Source organism: Rissa tridactyla, chromosome 1 (genome assembly GCF_028500815.1).
Source record: "Rissa tridactyla isolate bRisTri1 chromosome 1, bRisTri1.patW.cur.20221130, whole genome shotgun sequence".
NCBI lineage: Eukaryota > Metazoa > Chordata > Aves > Charadriiformes > Laridae > Rissa > Rissa tridactyla.
Window position 1 is genome coordinate 151,753,093 of NC_071466.1, and position 19,848 is coordinate 151,772,940.

At 44.6% G+C, this 19,848-nt stretch overlaps 1 protein-coding gene across 1 annotated transcript in view; it reads left to right on the top strand.

Moving 5' to 3' along the window:
• The window catches only part of CACNA2D4 (calcium voltage-gated channel auxiliary subunit alpha2delta 4), a 132,402-nt gene that overhangs the window by 34,524 nt on the left and 78,030 nt on the right, over positions 1-19,848 (top strand). The window contains exons 14-24 of the mRNA XM_054214270.1: positions 116-249; positions 1,872-1,889; positions 3,146-3,223; positions 4,553-4,633; positions 7,092-7,166; positions 8,763-8,849; positions 12,335-12,406; positions 16,526-16,587; positions 17,272-17,339; positions 17,442-17,487; positions 18,944-19,041. Coding sequence (XP_054070245.1) covers positions 116-249; positions 1,872-1,889; positions 3,146-3,223; positions 4,553-4,633; positions 7,092-7,166; positions 8,763-8,849; positions 12,335-12,406; positions 16,526-16,587; positions 17,272-17,339; positions 17,442-17,487; positions 18,944-19,041 — 819 coding nt within the window. The remainder of the gene's footprint in view (positions 1-115; positions 250-1,871; positions 1,890-3,145; positions 3,224-4,552; positions 4,634-7,091; positions 7,167-8,762; positions 8,850-12,334; positions 12,407-16,525; positions 16,588-17,271; positions 17,340-17,441; positions 17,488-18,943; positions 19,042-19,848) is intronic.

A 19,848-nucleotide genomic window follows, 5' to 3' on the forward strand; every position in this document is an offset into this window, starting at 1 on the left:
TAGGTAACTTGGATACAGTCTTTGACATCCAGTTCTCTAGCTTTGCACAGACACTCGTTTAAAGATATGGATGATGAGTTAGAAGAGTGACTCACACCTCTGTTTCTCCATGAAGGCTACTACACTCAGATCTCCACGCTCGCGGACGTCCAGGAGAACGTGATGGAGTACCTGCATGTGCTCAGCCGTCCCATGGTCATCAACCACGACCACGACATTATTTGGACTGAAGCCTACATGGACAGTGCGGTAAGAACCTACAGCACAAGTCTTTCGTCAGCAAACTGCAGGGCCTATGGGTCAAACTGGTAAAGGTGCTGGATGCCCAGCTAGTACGTTAGGCATATAACTTATCCCAGCTTCCCATCTAAATATCTTTTGTATATCAGCATCTAAATAAAGTCCTGAAATGTATTTAAAACCAGGAGTTGGTTGATTGATAGAAATTACCGGCCTCTGGCTTTGCTGAGACAGACAGTTTCTTTTCTGCTCACTTCTGGAGTTGAGATTTGTATGCAGACTCAGGTCTGAATCTGCAGTGACCCAGGAGCCCAGGACTAATCACACAGGCACAGCATGACTTAAGTAGTGCTTCTGTAAAAGCAGGTTACCTTCTAAAGGATTATTCACAGGAAAGATTATTTACAGCTCAGGATACAGGTCACAGAGATTTATCTCCCCAGCCCAGCAGCTAACTGCATATTGCTCGCCACTCAAAGATACGGATCTCAGTTTGGGAAGCAGGCTCACTCTTTCGTGCCTTGGCCTATCAAGACCAAACATCACCACAGTGGCCCTGTGCTTAGCCCTGCAGGAAGAGGGTGTATCGCAAAGGACCAGACAGTCAGGACTCCAAACACCCCTTGCTTCATCTCAGGCCTGTCCTACAGGAAGACTTAAGACATTTGGACCACGAGCAGGTGCAGGTGTTGTGTTGCCAAGGCAGCTTTGAAATTCAAAGGAGTGAAGGGAAGGACAAAGGAGTAAACCACCACTGAAGGAGCCTTCCTCTGCACTTCCCTAAATAGATGAGGTTCCTCAATCTTAATTTCCTTGCCTTTCTACGTTGTAGAAAGTGAAAGTTACAGTTCTTCTTTTGGGGGTCTCTGTGCTTTCAAGGAGATAAAGTTTTTTCCTACACTGGACTCTTCACCCCAGAGAAGAGTCTGCATAAGTGGGACAGTTGAATCTCACTCCTGGTTAGCTCTCCCTCTTCCAGAAACAAACCTGAGGGGGAAGGAAATCCTCTAGGAACATTAAGAATATTTCCATATGCAATCCCATTGTGGGACTGAAGTTATTAGCCCCAGTCTGGCCAGTGGTAGCTTTATGGTGTCTGACACAGCCCTGGGAAGAATTCATAGTTTTTGGGTTTAAGATCCATGGTGAGAAACCATACTGAGGCCACACGAACCCCAAGAAATATCTCCAAATTAGCCAGGCTTGCACCATCATGGTGCATAGGTGCTATGCTGTCACGGGAAAAGACTATCCCTCACCTCTGTGCAGTGGCTGACCATTGAGGACGCAACCGTGGTGGTAACGTGGGGATGTCTTCTGCTGCTGGAGCTGTGCCAAGTGAGAGCTGGGGACATGGTACTTGAGTGTGCTAAGCAAAACCTCCGGAAATGCTACTAGCTATCTAACAAGTTTATTCAAATAGCAGGCTTGCCACCTCTGGCACTGCTGTATGGTGTCACACTTCCCAAGGTGGCCACAGGGCCTTGTTTGCTGCACTTTTTTTGCTGAACCTCTTCTCTTAACCTCTTGGCTTGGCTTGCCATTCACTTCCTCCGCCCCAACCTCTCCCATCTTTGATTCATTCCTCCATTCATGTATTCATTTGTCTGTTCATCCATGTCTCTCACTAGCTGCCACAGTCTGAGGAGGTAACTGCACCCCTGTGCTTTGTGAGCGTGCTGTGTCCCTCGTACCAGTTGGTGTGTTGGTGACAGTGCTCACAGCCACAGCTGGCCTGTACATCTGGAGGGGGGGTGGGGGCTGCAGTACTGGCAAGAAGAGAAGAGGAGAGGAAATGCTGGATGTACTGGGGAGCTGTGCTGTTGGTTCAGAGTAGGTAGGGGTGTCTGTGTTGTGCTGTAGCTTAGTTCACCCGATCTCTTTTTCCATATGTCTAGTAAGTGCCAGAGAAGTTTACTTGCTGTGTGTTGGTGTGAGCGTTGCTGTGGATGGGAAGTTTCCACACAGAATCATCCAGATCAGTAACTCTCAAGACACCAGGCTCAAATCTCTATTAAGCAACTGCATAGAGTATTGACTGGCTCCTTTATGGCTCCTAGCATGTACAGCAATGGAGACAGGAGCTCATTTCTTGCCTCAACCAATTGAGAGATGGAAAGGGGATGTTACTGGCATCGAGGGATTAGGTGTCCTTTTGATAGCTAGGCATGTTTGGGAGACTCCTTTGCATGTGTCTTGCCTGTTTTACCTCCTTTCCTGTGTGTTTTTAGAGTATCTGCCTTCTGCAGTACTGAGAGCATCTGTTACCTCATTACATGTGCATGTCCTGTATCCCCTGTAGAGATAGCTCACCATGTTGTATCTGCTTGGATTATGATTTTGTCTCTGTTTTTCCTAAGCTTAGATGCTTGAGTAACAAGTATATATAAGCAGGCTCGGTGTGTATTTGTGCCTTTTAAATATTTGTCTGTGGTGTTTCTCATTCGTGGTATTCATGTGTTTGCATTAGAGATGATATCTTGTTTGTAATTTTGCTCATATTTGTGTTGCTTTTCTCTATTCTGTGCTCCTTGTGTCAGTGGTTTTTACACTTGTTGCATAATTGCTCTTGTCTACGCTCCCAATGCGTGGTGGGTATAAATCGTGCCACCACTTCTACAGGTTCCTGTCTCTTCATTAAAACAGCTCTTTCATTTCTCTTGCTTCAACACATTTCACTGGCTTTCATCCCATCCTCATCACCCCACACGAGCAAGCATCCATCCCACGATCCTCTTGGATACAGAGTGTTGAAAATGCTGCCATCTGTTTTTAGAGGGGTGTGGGAGGCAAAGAGGTGGCTAATTGTAATCAACATCTGGGGTCCTTGGGAATTCCAGTGCCTTTCGTCCAGCTTATCTGTGGTATTGCGTTTGCTAACACACGGCTCGTTGTTCTGTGGCAGCTCTTTGCATCTCAGGCTCAAAGTCTGTTGCTCATGACAACAGTGGCTATGCCGGTCTTCAGCAAAAAGAACGAGACGGTGAGTGCAACGTGGGCTTCGGTCTCCTTCCAGCCAGCAGAGGTGAAAGGATGCAATGAACCTTTGCGGGGTTTTAAAGCCAGTGGGTCTCCGAAACAAGAGCCAGCCATTAGGGACTGCGGTAGACCTCTGGTAGTGATGGGACCCTGTTAATTTATCTGACAAAATGATAGTCTGTCATTTCCTCTGAATGCTATTTCTTCAAAATACCTTTTAAATATGAGACTTCTCCCTGTTTTATCACTTTCATTTTCAAACTGAGCCTAATTCACAGAGCCATAAAGTTTCAGGCTGGAAGAAATCACTACCTTGTCTAGTCTGTCCATTTTATCGTAGACCTTTACATTTCGTAGAGGTGGTCCTTCATGAGCCAAATAACCTGTGTTTGGCAAAAGTGTCATTGAAGAATGGCATCTAGCCCTGAGCTCTCCATTGTGGTTTCTCACTCTCCATTAAAAACTGGTGTCTAAATTACACTTTTAATTTCTCTGGCTTCACCTTCCTGTCATAATGGCTTTCTCTTCTAGATTAAAAGCCTGTACCCTTTGGTATCTTTTCCTGGGAAGCATCTACTACACTGCAATAAAGCCAAACCTGTCTATCTTTTGATATGATAAAAAGGTTGAACAATTTTGGTGTCTTTGATAAGGATATTTCCTCTGGGTTTTGAAGCCCTTTAGACACTCTTTTCCGTACCATTTCTAGTTTCTCAGCATCCTTTTAAAATGGTAGATGGCACCTTACCATTGCTGTACAAGGGATGAACTCTTCATTTATGTCCTACAAACACTTGTCTGCTTTCTCCACCTAAGGCTGACCTTAACTTGTATTACACAGCGCTGCAGTGGGAACCTGGGTGTCATTTTTCCATCATGCTCCCCAGACGCTTATTAAACCAACTAGTTCCCAATTTCATGGGGATTTCCTGGATTCCTTTTTTCTTAGGTTAACAATTTTGTATTTGGTATTTGGTTTAGTTGACTCAAGTTATCAACCGATCCATGTTGTTTTGCACGATTGCCTTGTCTTTATTCTTACACACATTGAATGAAGGCTTTTGTCCTCAAAACTTGTTTTCAGTGATCTTATGTTACTTCTGAATCGTAGTAAAAAATGATGTCTAGCATTAGGTAGAAACACTCCTCTCCATAAACACGGGAACAACCTCTTTAGACTTTTGAGATATGTTAGTTTATTTTAAATGAACATATTCACACAAGCCTAGAAAGGACATGTGAGAAATGAGTAGAAAGACAATAATGTGTACTCAGGTAGAAAACTAACCAGGTTTTGCTTCTGAAAATGGATTCTCCTTTTTTTTTTTCTAAGCGATCTCATGGCATTCTCCTGGGTGTGGTGGGCTCTGATGTACCACTGAGGGAATTATTAAAACTTGCTCCACGGTATAAGGTAAGATTGAGATAATGCGGTTTGTTATTTTGCACAGCGAAGTCACTAGTAATTCTTCCATGGGCATGACTGAAAAATCATTCCTCTGCCCATAGGAAGAACTATGAGCATAAAGCAAGAAATGCTGGATGTGGTGATGTGTGGTTTCTATGTAGTACTCGGAAAATCATTCACTACTGGAAGCTCTCTTAGGCTGCTTCAGAAACAGAAGGACTGGATGATCCAGCAGATTGGCAACTGGTCGTGGAGCCTTTGCATTTTGACGGTCACCAGCCTAGATCCCTCAGAGATGATACAGATCTGACAGCCTATCTCAGAAGAATTAAAGTTTTACATCCAGTTTCCAGTGGACAAAAGCTGCCATGCCAGCTGGCAAAAAAGAAACAAGTTTCACTGTCAATGTTCTTAGCTGAAAAACTGAGGACTTGAATGGACTCCGGAGAGACAACTTTTCTGCCATGCCTAGAGGTTCCCTTCTCCAGATCAGCGTGAAGATTTCTTGGCAGGACGGTGTACAGGAAGTTGGCTCTCACTCACTTGTGCTGTACCTAGATAGAGTATTTGCTCTCCAGAATTGTTAGTTCAACAATTTCCCAGTAACTCTATGTTCCATACATCTAAAAAAATATGTTCATCCGTAGGAAACCCCCCCAGAGATGCACTGTTTAGTTTGGTTTCTGCCCTAAATTCTGTGCAGTGACCTTTTGTTCAATCAGTCTGCATGCCAGGAGACAGCAAGCACATCTGAGGATCACCATGAAATCAATTTGAGCCATCATTTCAAGTTTTCAGTTTCTTTTAAATAATTATCAGACAACTACTACCAGTTAGGCTGCTTACAAAATCTGATTGCTGAAGACTCACAGGACTGAAAGTGCTGTCAGAAGCTATGAATTTGTCTGGGGCTTCCAGATGTGGATGCAGGGTAGACCATTCACATGCAGCTGTAGGAAATGATCGTTCAGGCAACCGAGGAACTATGAGTGTTGGGGTGCATGCACTCCGCATGCAAAAGCTAACTGGTTTGGGTCTGGAGGAACCTTGTCTAGGAGCTTCAATTTTTATACACATTTATTTTCTCTATAAGACTAATACCTTTTCATCTTCCTCCCTCCATGTCACTCAAAGGTCATGTGTCACAATAATCTTTCTTCTAGGCTGAGGAGGAACACTGTTCTTTCCTCCAAGCAGTGCCAGGGAAGGAGGAAAAAATTATTTGAAGGATTTCTTTGCATCAGAAGCAGGACATGGCTCCCCAGAAGCTCTTCAAACTCTTCCAGACCAGTTTGGAAACCTAGGATCCTCAACTTGAATCCCCTGGCATGTGTGTTATAAAGGACTAGATCCAGAGTTACAGCCCTTGAGAGCTCATAAATTTATGATCGCACTTACTGGGCTGAGAAACTTCAGCTTTAATAGGCCAACAAAGAAGTTTGCTGCAGTGCTGATCCTATATCTTGGTTTCACTCTTGCCAAGCTGAGCTGAGCTCAGTGTGCTTTGCGTAACTGTTTCACATAGAGAGAGTCCAAAGTTTTGATCTGGAATGTGTGAAATACAGAATTCATTCCCTCCAAAAAGGCATAGATGGATTGTAAATGACTTACCTCCTCACTTCCCTACTATTGTTGCCCCTCCAGGATTGTCTCTATAGGAATATAAAGTTGCGACACGTTTTTTGAAGATAGAAACCTTAGCTATCCGTGTTTTCCTTGAGACACCTCTTGTTTTGGCAAGCACAGGCTATCAGCAGGTTTTTAGCAACTCAGGGTTTAGCTGGAATTTGTATTATATATGGGCTTGATCTGAGTAATTGCTCTCTCGGAAATCTCTTGCAGATCAGGTCAAGCCAGTGTCTGCTCTTGTTAGATTATGCTATTCCTTAAAAAGCATTTTAAGAGTACAGGCTTGTACAGTTGGCCTAGCCTGGGTCTGGTCTTGCCAACACTGAAACATAATGCAGAGCTCCTCTGAAGACCGACCGGGTTTCCAGGGAAGCCATCTGTGAGATTCATACTCGCTTGTTCATTCACTGCTGTGCATGTGTAGTGATGGGCATACAGACCTGTCACCGCTGTTTCTCTACTGTTTACAACATTCCCCATCGCTGCCCATTTCAGTGCAGCACTGCTGTGCCTGCTGTGGAGAGTTTATTCTGCCTCTGGGTGGTAATTGTCCACGAGGACAATCAGGCTCCAGGAGAGCATCTTTTTCTGAATGTGTACACAAATCAACTACCTGCCCACCCTTCTGTGCATCCAAGCATAGTCAGCCTGCTCGGACAAAGTGGCCAGAGATCCAGAGATAAATGGTTCGGAATTTATTTTCTATTTTCTGTTGGTCAATACCTTTAAAAGGAAAATATTTCCGAATGTTGGTGGTGCCAGGGTATCAGTGGCACCCATTACACAGCAGTGTTTCTAGCTAAAGCACTAATTATTCTAATGCCTTTTTCACCAGCTGGGTGTCCATGGATACGCCTTTCTGAACACCAACAACGGCTACATCCTTTCCCACCCAGACCTCCGTCCTTTGGTATGTATAGCTGTGAATTTGAGAACCTTTACTTACTTAGTCAGGGATGCACCTGATTTCTGCTGTTTTATTGAGCTGTGGAGACTACCAGGCTCTGATATATAGGCACTCAGGAGCACAAGGGCCAGAGAAATCAATTCCACATACCTAGATGAATATATGCATACATACGTGTATGAAGCGTAAGGCACCCTGCCTCTCTGTTCTCCATAAGAGTCCATGTGAGGGCTGTATTTGTGTGCACTTGTTGTACTGTGGGTGCACGTGTATCTGCATCCCTGCAAGGTTTCACTGCCGGGCTGAAGAAACAATTCCCCTCATATTAGGAAAAATTTTTACACTGAAAGGGTTATTAAGCATTGGAACAGGCTGCCCAGGGAAGTGGTTGAGTCGCCATCCCTGGAGGTATTTAAAAGACAGGTAGACGTAGTGCTTAGCGATATGGTTCAGTGATGGTTTTTGTCAGAGTTAGGTTGGTGGTCGGACTAGATGATCTGAAAGGTCCCTTCCAACCTAGGCGATTTGATGATTTGGGCATATCTCCTACAAGAAGATTCAGCATGAGCAGCACCCCAGTAATAGCTACCCAGCAGCTGTAGTGTTGGACGTTTGGGGAATCTGAGACTAGCAGAGTCCAGTATCACAAATCTTAGTATCATGTTAAGTCAGAGACAATTTAGAGACAAGTAGGCCGCAAAGACCTTCTGGGACTTCAGGGAGTGGGCACAAGGACAACGCTTCTCTCTCAAGGTGCCACCTGGTGCTCCAGACCACACATCTGTCTGAAAAAAACAAACAAACAACAAAAAACAACAAACAAACAAAACCAGCTGGCCTCATTACTCAGGTACCCAGGCACACAATGATTTTATATTTCATACACAAGTCTGTCGGCACAAATCCACCTGTGCACAGCTGTAAGTGTTAGTGTGGTTACTGGCAAGAGAAAGTGCCACCACACAGCAGCTGTCTTCAAAAAGGCGACTTTGCTCAGGGAGACCACAGGCACAGGTAGTTACTTCACTGCTTTATCCTCCATGTGAAATTGCCCTTACTCAGTCTGCTTCACACCTTTTCCTTCACCTGGAAGATTGCGGGGAAATAGCTCTCTTGCATCATTTAGCCCTTGGTGAAAAGCCTACCTTTCTGTCAGTCAAGTCAAAGCCTAATTCCCAGCAGAAAAGATCTCCTGCTGGTATTATAGTGTTAATGGGATTACACTCTTGGCTGTGGGGAAAAAAACTGATTTCCTGCAGGCAAGTGTATTGTACTGATCGATTTAGAAAAATATTCTCACAAAGGAGGTTCAAGCCTTTACCTGCGAGTTTACCTGTGTTGCTGCCTGTCCCTTGCTCCTGGATCAGCCTCTCCCACTTGAACTGTGCTAGCCCCACACCACCTGCATAAAGAATTACACGGCATGGGACTGAGAAGGCACTTTCACCAAAACACTGCCTTCCCAGTCAGAGAATAAGTGAGACGCCCTTATTTTTCAAATTAGGTATCAATTCTTAAAGGGTTAGTTTAGGAACTTATCTAGCTGCTCACTTGTGTATTTTTCTTTTTTTTTTTTTTTAAAAAAAAAAAAAATACCAGTATAAAGAAGGAAAGAAACTGAAGCCTAAGCCGAACTACAACAGCGTAGATCTCTCAGAAGTGGAATGGGAAGACCAGGATGAAATAGTGAGTATCAGAAAGTGAATTTAGCCTTTTTTTTGGAGGTCCTTCTTTCTATTACTTTGGGTGCTTGTATGGAAGGGGCCAGGGAGCGGCAGGCATCAGGCATTCCTGGTTTTTTCTGTACCTTAGTGGTGCTGACTAAGACAGGTTGTTGGTCTACAAGAGGACAAGAATGATGCTTCCCTACAAAGTGCTTGTCTTCCTTCCCAGTATAAGTTTTCCTTTTCATGAAACAGGGAGGGAAAAAGATGGCAGGAGGAAGAAGGCACTTTGGAGGGTGCTCCAGGGAGCAAGTCTGTGTATACATGGCCCAAATGCTGCCTTAATGCAAAGCCAAGATAGCTGTGTAGTGTATGGCAGTGTCCCATGACGTTACCCTTACATGTGGTATGTGAGATATAGCTGAAGCCACTCAACTAATGAGATCCGCAACACAGAAGAAAGTGCATTCAAACAGAAACTAAAGCTTGCAGTCACTATTAATAACAGACAAAGAGGATAAGGGACTTTAGGCACTTGAGAAAAACAAATTTCCAGAAACCACCTTATTGCACAGGTGTGGAGGCATTGAAAACAATAGCTGAACAGAGAGAAAAGATACCTTTTCTACTGTCTTTCAAGCAAAGTTATAAAAAAACGATAAACAAGAAACAGCATGCACCTTATCAGCTGCACATTGCTACGTTGCACAACTAGGAACCCAGATATAATGAGAAGGTAAAGAGGTTCCTCTGTGCATGGTTTTCTTTTACTCAGAAGAATTAGGAGAGAACAGATACTTAAGTTACTAAGATAAGAATTGAATTTGGAGTAAGATAGAATTACCTGTGGAACACATGCTTCTGGATTACAGGGGAGACTGCTGAGATAAACGGATCCGATGCTAAAGATATCCACTTAAACAGGTAGGACAAACGAGTTGCCCAGCAAGAGGATCAAAGTAGCTACTGTCGCTAGTGCAGGCCAAGTACAAAGGGCCACACCAAAGGAGCCTGGAAAGTGGAAAGTGGGAAATTGAGAAAGGGAACACCACAGGACTGGGTGTGAAACTTGGAAAGCAAGACAACAATAACAAGCTTTAAAAGCAGTGGAACAGGCAAGATGCAGGTTGCTAACGGCTTCATGGTGGTTCGCTGATGTCTTCTAGGAGCTCTGCTGCCGTTGTAGTTTTCTCTCTCACTGGAGCCACTTTTAGAGCTCCTCCTCTTTACCCAGTTCACTATTTTACAAAAAAAAAAAAAAAATCCAGGAAATGAGAGGACTTTGCTTTCCTGTCATCTTTATTTGGCTAGCAGCTTCCTGTCTGACCAAATAACACTGATATCTGAATGCAAATATGATGCAAAGTGTGAGGCTTCTGTCTGTAAAGTGAAAAAAAATGTCAAAAGAGGCATGAAAAACAAAGCCACTACATGTTCCTGTACTGCATCTTCCAGAAGAAAGGAAGATTGCAGTCACTGAAGGTACAGAGACATTCAGTGACGCGAATGGTATCTGCAGTGTGACTTCAGCAAGTCTAGAGACTCTCAAGATACACCCACTGCAGCAGAAAGCTGCCAACATTTTAACGCTCAGATTTGCAGCTATGGTATTAGATCAATGACAGACTCAACATCAGTTGCAGTATAATCTCAGCAACACTGATAAGCAGCAAATTCAGACTGGAAAAATATGCCCAAGTGCTAATGATGTGTAATACAGCCAGCTGCTAAAAAGAAATCTAGGGGAGGGAAGATGGTGCTGTCTGGAAAATACCAATAGTACTATCCGCAGCTGGGCAGCAAGGAAGTTTGGGCTTGCTTGTAAAGCAACACAGGGATATTCTCAGTGTAAGGGGAAAAGGGAAGGGTCAAGGGATCCTTCACAGCAGTCCAGGAGCTGTCACCCAAACAGATTTTCTTCAGCCTTGACAGAGTCACTGAAGAAGAAATTAGCTTGCAAGGATGTTGAAACTGAGTGGCAACACACCTAGATGTTGTGAGACCCCTCCGGTAAACTGTATGTCTGTGTTGGTTTGAAACTACACAAGCGGACAAGGAAAAGGAGTTGGCAGCACAGACTCATTGTCCTGGAGCAGGAGAATTTGCTGTTTGGGGTGTCAGGAACGAGTGCTTCAGCATGCACCAGACCACCCCTTCGTCCAAACTCTGCTACGTATTTTTCAAAGTGGGGGCCAGCAAGAGCTGGCCAGAAGTGTCCTGCCTAAAAAGGACTGAGCATTATGGGGGCTCACAGACACCAGGACTGTAATTGATTTCTCAATGCAGGAAAAGCTATTGAGGAAGAAGCAGCAAACCTGGACTGTGGCACCAACCTACAGCCACCATCACCTGGGGGCCAGGCACAGGACAAGTAGCCTGCCTGCAGACTAGCTGGAGGTGAGGAGATCCAAGGAGATCTCAGATATCCACTGACCTATTTCTCCACTGCCTTATGGGGCAACAAGACATGCCTAACATTCAAGAAGATATGGATGAAACAACAATATCTGAACTAAACCCAGAACCCATAAAAAACGCTGCAGGCTGTCAGACCAGAAGAGAGAGTATGCCATGCCTCTGACAGGAGGTCAAACGCTTTTAGCCAAAAAGGAGTAATAGTACCAGTCAGTGTTTTGATTTCCAAGATGTGGGCCTTGGGAAACACAAGCTTTATATTCTAGGTCTGTAAATAACCCACATCAAACAGCCATAATAAACAGAACTGTGGCCTTGTAACACGAATGCAGTTGAGACTGGCCAGCACCTGAATAGAGGCCTGTCTCTGGAAGTAAGGAAGCAATTTGTGTGAATGAATAAGTTACTTCCCACCTTTTTTTCTATCCAGGCTCAAGCAATAGGCTGATATGCTCTGGCAGGCTGGATATAAAGTTAAAGCCTCCGCACTTGTGGAAAAAATCCCTGGCTCTTTCTTGCAAGAGGCTGGGAGTCACTGTGAAAATTACATTTTGCCTTTGGAACATGGATTGAATAAAGTGCTCTTCTTGCTGCCTACCCTGCTATCACACAGTCTTGCTTTGCTGCGTTAAACAGCTGCTTTACTGCACCTCAGAAGTGGTGCTGAATACAGCCTATAATTTATAAATGAGCTTTTAAAAATGTCCAAGATTTTTGGAATCAGTCTAGGGGCGTTAGTGGGTTTCTCAGGTGTCTCCTCTTCCAGGCTCTCAAAGCACTGTGCTAATGACTTTCTGGCTGCCAAACGGTGAAGTCTGAAACTTGGACTGGCAATTTCATAGCTTCCAGATCCTTTCCTTTCGCTAAAAAGACACATCAACAAGCTTTCAGCATAAGCCATTATTATTCTGTGTCACTTATCAGCCTGACTGAACAAGGATCCTGACCACTGAGAACAGGTTCTCAGCTTAGAAGAAGCAAAAAAGAGCTGGGGTGGGGGGAAATATTCACTCTTTTCTGCCAGCCCCAGTTCATTAGTTCCCGTCCTGCCCTGCCTGGAGACACTAATACCAATCTTGTTCCTCTCTGCAGCTGAGAAGTGCCATGATCAATGGGGAAACGGGCTACCTCTCTATGGATGTGAAGGTCCCTGTGGATAAAGGGGTAAGAAATTATCCTTCCGTTCAGGTCACGAGAGAGAGGGGATGGCAAATGGATGCTGAAGAACCACGAAGGATGTGGTTTTAATGCTCAGCATTTCTGAGTGTGAGGATTTTATTGTTTCACCACATATATAACACATGCGCTAAAGGCATAAAATAGAGCATCGTTAGAAGTGCTCTTTATACCTACTGACATTCTGCTCTTACAAAGGCATTGGAAACGCTCCCTACTCTGTCCAGGCAAAGCCAAAAACCATGTTGTTCATTGTTTATGGGGCTGTGAAATTAATTGGAAATCATCAAGAGTTTAGAATGGGGAAAGACTATGGTGAGCTGACCTAGACAGAAAGAGGTTTGGAGGCTATTTTGCAACTCCCTTTCCCTACCCAAAAACACTCATGAAAACTTTGTCCCTCACTCTGTCAGAATGCGATTTCCTTCATCCAAGTCCAGGATTAAATTTCTATGCAAATATTTACAGATGTTTTATGAAAAGTTCTGGTGAAATGGAGACTTTTGAACGTTCCCTACCAGCTCTAATGCAAGGTTATACATCTTCCCCTGGAATCAGTGCAAAATTGTCTTGTACATTTACGTTCACTGGTACTTTTTCATTCAGGTTTATTTAACTCTCCTAAAGATTTTGGCTTTCATCATTTCCTGTTAGGAAGTATTCCAGAGTCCTGCACGTTACACTGCCCAGAAATCTTCCATATTTCAGGAAAATTTTCCATCTTTTATAGGGAGCCTTTTTTTTTAGTGATCGGGCTGGCTGAACTGCTCCCATGCTAAGCCACAGTCAGCACCAATTCCAATAAACCAACTGCTCACAGCCGCTGCTGAAATGGTGCCATTTCCTAATGAAGACACCCCTCCGTTTCCTCTGAATGGTTGTGCTGCTAGATCTTGTAACTAAATTCTCTTTCTCTATTCTTGGTGTTTGCAATTATCAGGTACCTGTCAAAGGCTTTGTCCTTCCCTTGGCCAACATCTTGCCAACATCTGCAGTTGAAATACTTGCACGCTTTTCAGTCCCAGCAGTTCAGCAATTATTTTTGTTCCTTTCGTCTCTTGTATCATTTCTGGTACACAAGTACCAGGGCTTCAGTGAATTATTTGGTACTGTTTCCCTGTTGCTCTATACAGAGCCTCTACTCTCTGCAATAGGATATTTCTGAACAGGGAGCCCCAAATCTCCTTTCTGCTGTCCCTTCAATTTTTTCTCCCTACCACAGCTACGCCAGAACAGCTGCTTTGGTTTCCATGTTTCTTAGCTATTTTTTCCAGTTGCCATTTTTCTACGTGAATCTCACGCCTTTGTGTCCAGTCTTTCTAATTTTTAGGGCTGTTGGGACTTTTTCTCAGTATGCAGAGAAATATTGGTTTGTTTTGTCTTATGGATCACTGTACATAAGAGCTCCTAAGACAGAGTCTGTCTGTTCCTCTCATTAGATCATTTTCCCTCAATGCCCTGTTGTTTATTGTTTCTTTTTGTTTACAGTACTGCAGCTGGTTCTCACTCCACATCTTATTTAAGCCCACTTTAACTGATTGTTTAGAATAAAATTTCACGAGAAGCTGTTTCAACTACTTTATATAAACCCAGATACATTGCATGTCCTTTACTTCCTTCATCCATTACCTTTGTTATTCTGTCAGAAAAGCAATCAGGGTTTTCCAGCAAGATCTATTCTTTCTAAGTCTAGATTGCTTATTTTGCTAGCTTAACCTCTTTCTCTGTCTCTGTGCACCCTCAATAACATTCCTTCTGAGTCATCCAAAGAGACCTTCTTAGTTGAATATCTTAGGGACATCTTTCTCCTCCCCTAATCAGGGAAAAAGAATCACAAAAAGTAGCCTTGGTAAAAGATATTACCTGTTTTATTCTGTGACTCTGCAAGCGTTATGAAGCATAATATGAGACTGAATCTGAGTATGTCACAGTTTTACTATTATCAGAATACACATGGAGTGAGGACCAGAAGTGAAACTTAGCAATTCCCATTTGTACTCTGCTAGCTGATGAAGCAGAGCAGAGTTGAAACAAAGAAAGTGCTGACAGAGCCTTGAAACAAAGAGAATGAGGCAGTCAGACGTCAGAGAGAAGGGCTGAGTGAAGGGGGTAGAAATTACTCTGTCAGCCATGTAAATGTTGATTCCCCAGGTGGATCTTGGGAAGATATTGAGAGTGGAGTGAGATAGAGAGGAGAAAAATAAGGACCTAAGACAAGGGGTGGTTGTTAGAGAGATCTAGTGGCAAAAATACCTTTGCTTGCAGCTTGGGAACAAAAGGGTTATGACTGTGAAAGCAAAAAATTGAGGACATGGGCAGAATCTGTGGCAAAGCACTGACAATGGCGTTAGCCAGGACTGGCTGCCTAGTACAGTGACAATACCAAAACTGTTCCCAGACCACAGGTGCTGGTAGTCAGCCATCTTATCACTGTGCCAACATGCCCGTGTTCTTGTCTTCTCCATTGCTCTGGGCTATGTAGCAAAGTCCTGCCCGATCGTCCTCAGCCCCACTTGCCTCAAGGGTGCCTCTGCTTCTCTTCCTTCCCATGGATAAGTGGTGGCACCTCCAGCTGTCCTGGGGAGGGCTGGACAGCCATTCCCTCCCCCTGCCTACACAGAGGTTTGCCCTCCCAAGTACAGAGTGGCTGCATGTGCAGAAGAGGGGCAGGTCAGGGGAACAAAGGATGAGCAGAACAAGCCCTGCTGAAGGAAAGGGTCTCAGAGTAGTGGCACCCCGGGCCATTTTCTACTGCATCCTTTACCCCAGGGGCAGGCCTCTGTGATCAGATCAGACTGACAAGGAAAGGGAGGCTTAATACCTCTTGTACCTTCCCCACACTCACCAAAACACCACCGTGTTCCTTGGGGGTATCACAGCACTTTTGGAACATCTCAGCCCAGCAAAAGACTCAGACCCTGTTGCTCAGCAGTACACAATTGCCATGCATGGAGAGAGAGAGAGGAGGGAAGAGGTTGAGCTGTCTGCCACCTCCTCATCTGACAATAACTCCCCCATCCCCATCGGCCCATCCGCGGTGTGCACAAACTGGGGGCACGCTGTGGAGCTGGTGCTGGCTCACCCTTTGTGCCTCGCTCCACTTCCACTGCTGCACAGCTTGAGCAGGTTAGAGCAGGCACGACTTTCCCTGGGGAACACTGAGTTTTCTGTGTTCACTCCCTGTCTCCCACACACATCCTCTCACCTCGTTTTCAGGCCGGGACTGGGATTTTAAACATATTAGGGTTCATATACTGGCATAAGGGTTGGATAGAAACTTTCCAAAAACTTTTCTTTTTTGGAAAAGAGTTCCACTGAAATCAACACTTTCCTACAGGAAAAGGCCAGTCTGGCAAACAGCTGAAGTTCTGAAGCAGCTTTCAATAATCTGAAATATCTTCAGCTGAAATGTCAGTCTGAAAAAAATATTTTCATGTGAATCAAAACAGCTTGGATTTGAATCAGCACTTTTGTTTAATTTGAAAATGTAAATTGTTTCTTTTACTGAATTTTTTAACAAAATTGGAATATGTTAATGTTTTGTTCCATTTTGGCATGAAAGCAAATATCAGGAATTTCAGCATTTCCCAGAGGAGTGGGGAGACTTGGCCCCGGCTGCCCACCCACACAGTGGGTAGGTTTGCCATCCTGCCTCTCCTCCGACCCCACCTCTCCTCCCTACCTGCCCCACCGAGCCCCCCTCCTGCTGGGGACGATGATGATGTGCAAAGCCATCAAGGTTGCTCTGTACAGCAAAAGAGCAGCAGGGCCCCAGCGCATTGGCTCGGAGGGTGCGAGAGGCCGGGCAGCTTCCCCTCACCCCTTCCTGCAGCCTGTGCAGGAGCCCTAGAGCAAAGAAAGGCTTAACTGAAGCCCTAGATGGAAAGACAGAGTGGCTGCCTGGATCCTGAAAGTCACAAGTTGCTGAATGCGCTGAATACTGCACATTCATCCCTGGCTCCAGCCAGCCCAAGCGGGGTGTGAAATGTTGGTAATGATCAACTGCTTTCACTTAGCCTTGGGGATGTATACCCCAGGTCCCCATCATCACTGTGCTCTTGGTCTGTCAGATGGTCTCTCACTTTCTTATTCATGCTCTTCTTCCAGAAACGAGTTCTCTTCCTCACCAATGATTATTTCTTCACGGACATCAGCGGCACACCCTTCAGGTGAGCAAGGACTCACATGACACCAATACGGTGTATCAGAAGTCCTGCCATCAGGGACAGCAAATTGGTCCCTTTTCTTCATAAAACTGGCTATGATTCATGAGTAGAGCAGTGTGAATAACTAACTTCTTTGTTCCTATAGCCATTGAACTATTGTTTGGGGTCAACTCAAAAGGAATATTACGATTTATCTGGAAGTTCAGAGTTCAAAAGCTATACCTTAGGTGAAGCACGTTGTTTCATTTCAGACATATGAGACATCTTCAATTTTGAGTTCCACTGAATATGTTTTATGTTCTGGTGTATGTCTCTAAACAAAACATTGTTGTAAACTGAAAATTATAAAACATCACATAAGAAATCAAGCAAAAATTTGTGGATTTTCCCCAGCTGAAATGCTTTGAAATTGGCATAGATTTGAGAAATGTTATTGTTGATCTGAACCTACAATGTTGGCCAAAAAAATTGTCACCAAAAATGCCTCACAGCTCTACAGACAGGTTCCTTAGCCTCTTGTGCTGAAATCGGATCTCACTTAATCCTCTTTTGATGATGTTCTTTTCTTTAATAGCTGTGGAGGGAGTTAATGTCTTTAAGGGTTGTAATTGCAGGGAACGCAGTGTCATGTTTAGGGATTACTCCTCTCCTTGCTGACAAGCCCCCTGTTTTCCTTCCTGCCTGCAGCCTGGGTGTTGTGCTGTCCAGGGGACACGGGGAGTACATTCTGCTGGGGAACACTTCAGTGGAAGAAGGTAGGTTAATCTGGAACAGCCATGCTATCCTAGGGGACAAGGTAGCTACTCTGAACTTCACTCCTTCACTTCTCCTTCATTCTATGTATTATCTGGTTTCAGGTTTGCACGACCTGCTCCAGCCAGACTTGTCTTTAGCAAATGAATGGTAAGTGGAGGAAATCCTGTCAACAACAGGGGACTTTGTCACGAGATTTTGGCATAGTTCCCAGCAATTTGGCTTGAGTTTACCACCCTCTGTGGCCTAGAGAAAAAGTGGTGTTATTCAGGGGCTGTACCTGGAAAGACCTGAATGTCTCCAAGCAATTCGTTTCCGCCACATCCTTTGGGGGATCCCACCAAGGCCTGGCACATCCCTCTGCTAAGAAACATCTCTTGAGATTTATCGCCTATCTTCTGCGCTCAGACTTATTTTGTTCCTCCTCGTGTTGCTCAGAATTGCGCTACAAAACCTACAGTATGTCAGACCTGTCAAGAAATTTTGTTGCAAGCTTAGAGAGGGATTGAAATGCTTTTTTAAATCCTAGCTTATTTTTGGTTGGCATTCTTCTGAACTGAGGCTAGACCTAATTTCTAGTGAACATGGAGGGTGATTTACGACCCCTGTTTCAATAGCGAGCATAATTTATGCTTTTGCTTGGTTTGGATATGAAACAGGGTGAAGCATGGCACTTTCCATTTATTGCTGTGAGGTTTGGGATTTTCATGAACCCAACATTCAGTTACACACTCGGGCACATGAACCCCGTCTGAATCAAAGCCAAAATAATTATATTCAAGAAACCCTGCAGCCCTTCACACCTCTCATTATACTGTCAGGTTTCACAGGCAGCACATTTGAGACACAAGCAGTGACTTCTCCTTCTACTCCTAGCTTGGAGTGTCAGCTTACCACACTTTACATATTCATTTCTCTTAGACTTCTCTCATAAATCACTCCTTTCAGCCCCTTTATAAGTTGTAATTCTCTCTTATAACCTCTTCCTCGCCTTTGTCCTGACAATGAAACAGTCATGATTGGAAGCAGGATTAGTAAGCTGGTTTCTTTTATAATACATTTGTAATACTCCCACTTCTCCCCAAACTGTGTCCTGAGGCTCCTGCAGCTGTGTCCCTTTGGGACAGCTTTTGTTGCCACCGTATCATACTGCAAGATCATTCCTCACCTCACATTTTCTTTCTCTTTCTCTTGCTTTTTCTGCTCCTAGCCTGGCCTTACATTGCACACGACCTTCTGCTTTTCAGGTCTCTCCATCACATTCTTATTGTTTATATAGACACAGGTACACATCTTACACAACATATAATACAGATAACTGCTGGAAGGATTTGGGACTGCTATGTTGCATTGTGAGCTTATGCTGGAGAACATAACAGCAGCCCTACTAAGCGCAGCAGTCAGATTAATTGGTGCTTGGTTTATTGGCAGGGTTTGACTTAGAGCCATGTTGTTAGATTTTGAGTGGGCAAAGCATGCAGCAGCAGCAAAATCTTTGCAGCCCAAGATTTCTCACTGAATTTTTGTTTGCAGTTATTATTTCCCAAGAGCATTTGCTTGACTGTGGTTTCTCTTTTCCCTTTCGGGCTTCTCCTCTACCCACCAGGATTTACTGCATCACCGACATTGATCCAGACCACCGGAAGCTCAGCCAGCTGGAGGCTGTGATCCGTTTCCTCACCGGAGAGGAACCTGACCTGGAATGTGAGTCCCAGGCACTGAAAAGGCCCTACTGGGGTTTTCCTGTACCCATCACGGGGGAGAGGGGACTGTGACAGATTGGTGGCAGTCTGAGCTCCTGTGGCACCTGCTCACACAGGCAGGACTGAACTCAAGCCCAGCTTAATTCACATGTGGAAAAGAGCTGAGGATCCACTTCCTTGTCTCTGTCAGAGGATTTTTTTTTCCGTTTCAAAGCTAGCACATAACTCAGCCTTATTGAAGGTCTCAGCGTAGGAAATACTGAAAGGTGAAAGGCTTGAATGGAGCTTGGTGGGGGCTGCACACCATGTTTAAGACAGACTGACCAGCTGGGCTACAGGGGGCCATGGCAGGAGGAGCCAGGAAAGCTGCTGTGACTGCTCTGCTCCCCAGGGCCCCAGTCAGCATCCTCCGAGGGCTGCATGGTGCCATCTAGACAGATGGGTGGGTTCTTTCAGAACAAGGATTGTTAATCTTGTTTTCCAAACACAATTGGTAATTGATTTGGGGAAAAAATTGTTACAGGATTATTATCTTTCCTGCTCCCCCTGCTGCTCCTCCCTTCCACCAAGTCCCACTCTCCAGGCAATGTGAGCCACACAAGCAGCTGATACAGCACCACTACAGAGTGGGATCTCTGTTGGGGGGCAGAGGGGGGCAGCTGTGCACGGGAACTCCCTACAGCAGTTCAGCTTTAGGATGACCTTCAGCTCACCTCATTCCCATGGCTTCAGCCCCCTTAGCTGTGACGAGCACGAAGCTTTTGCACGTAATGCTCCACCTGAGAGGTCCAAATCTTTGGCACGAGGT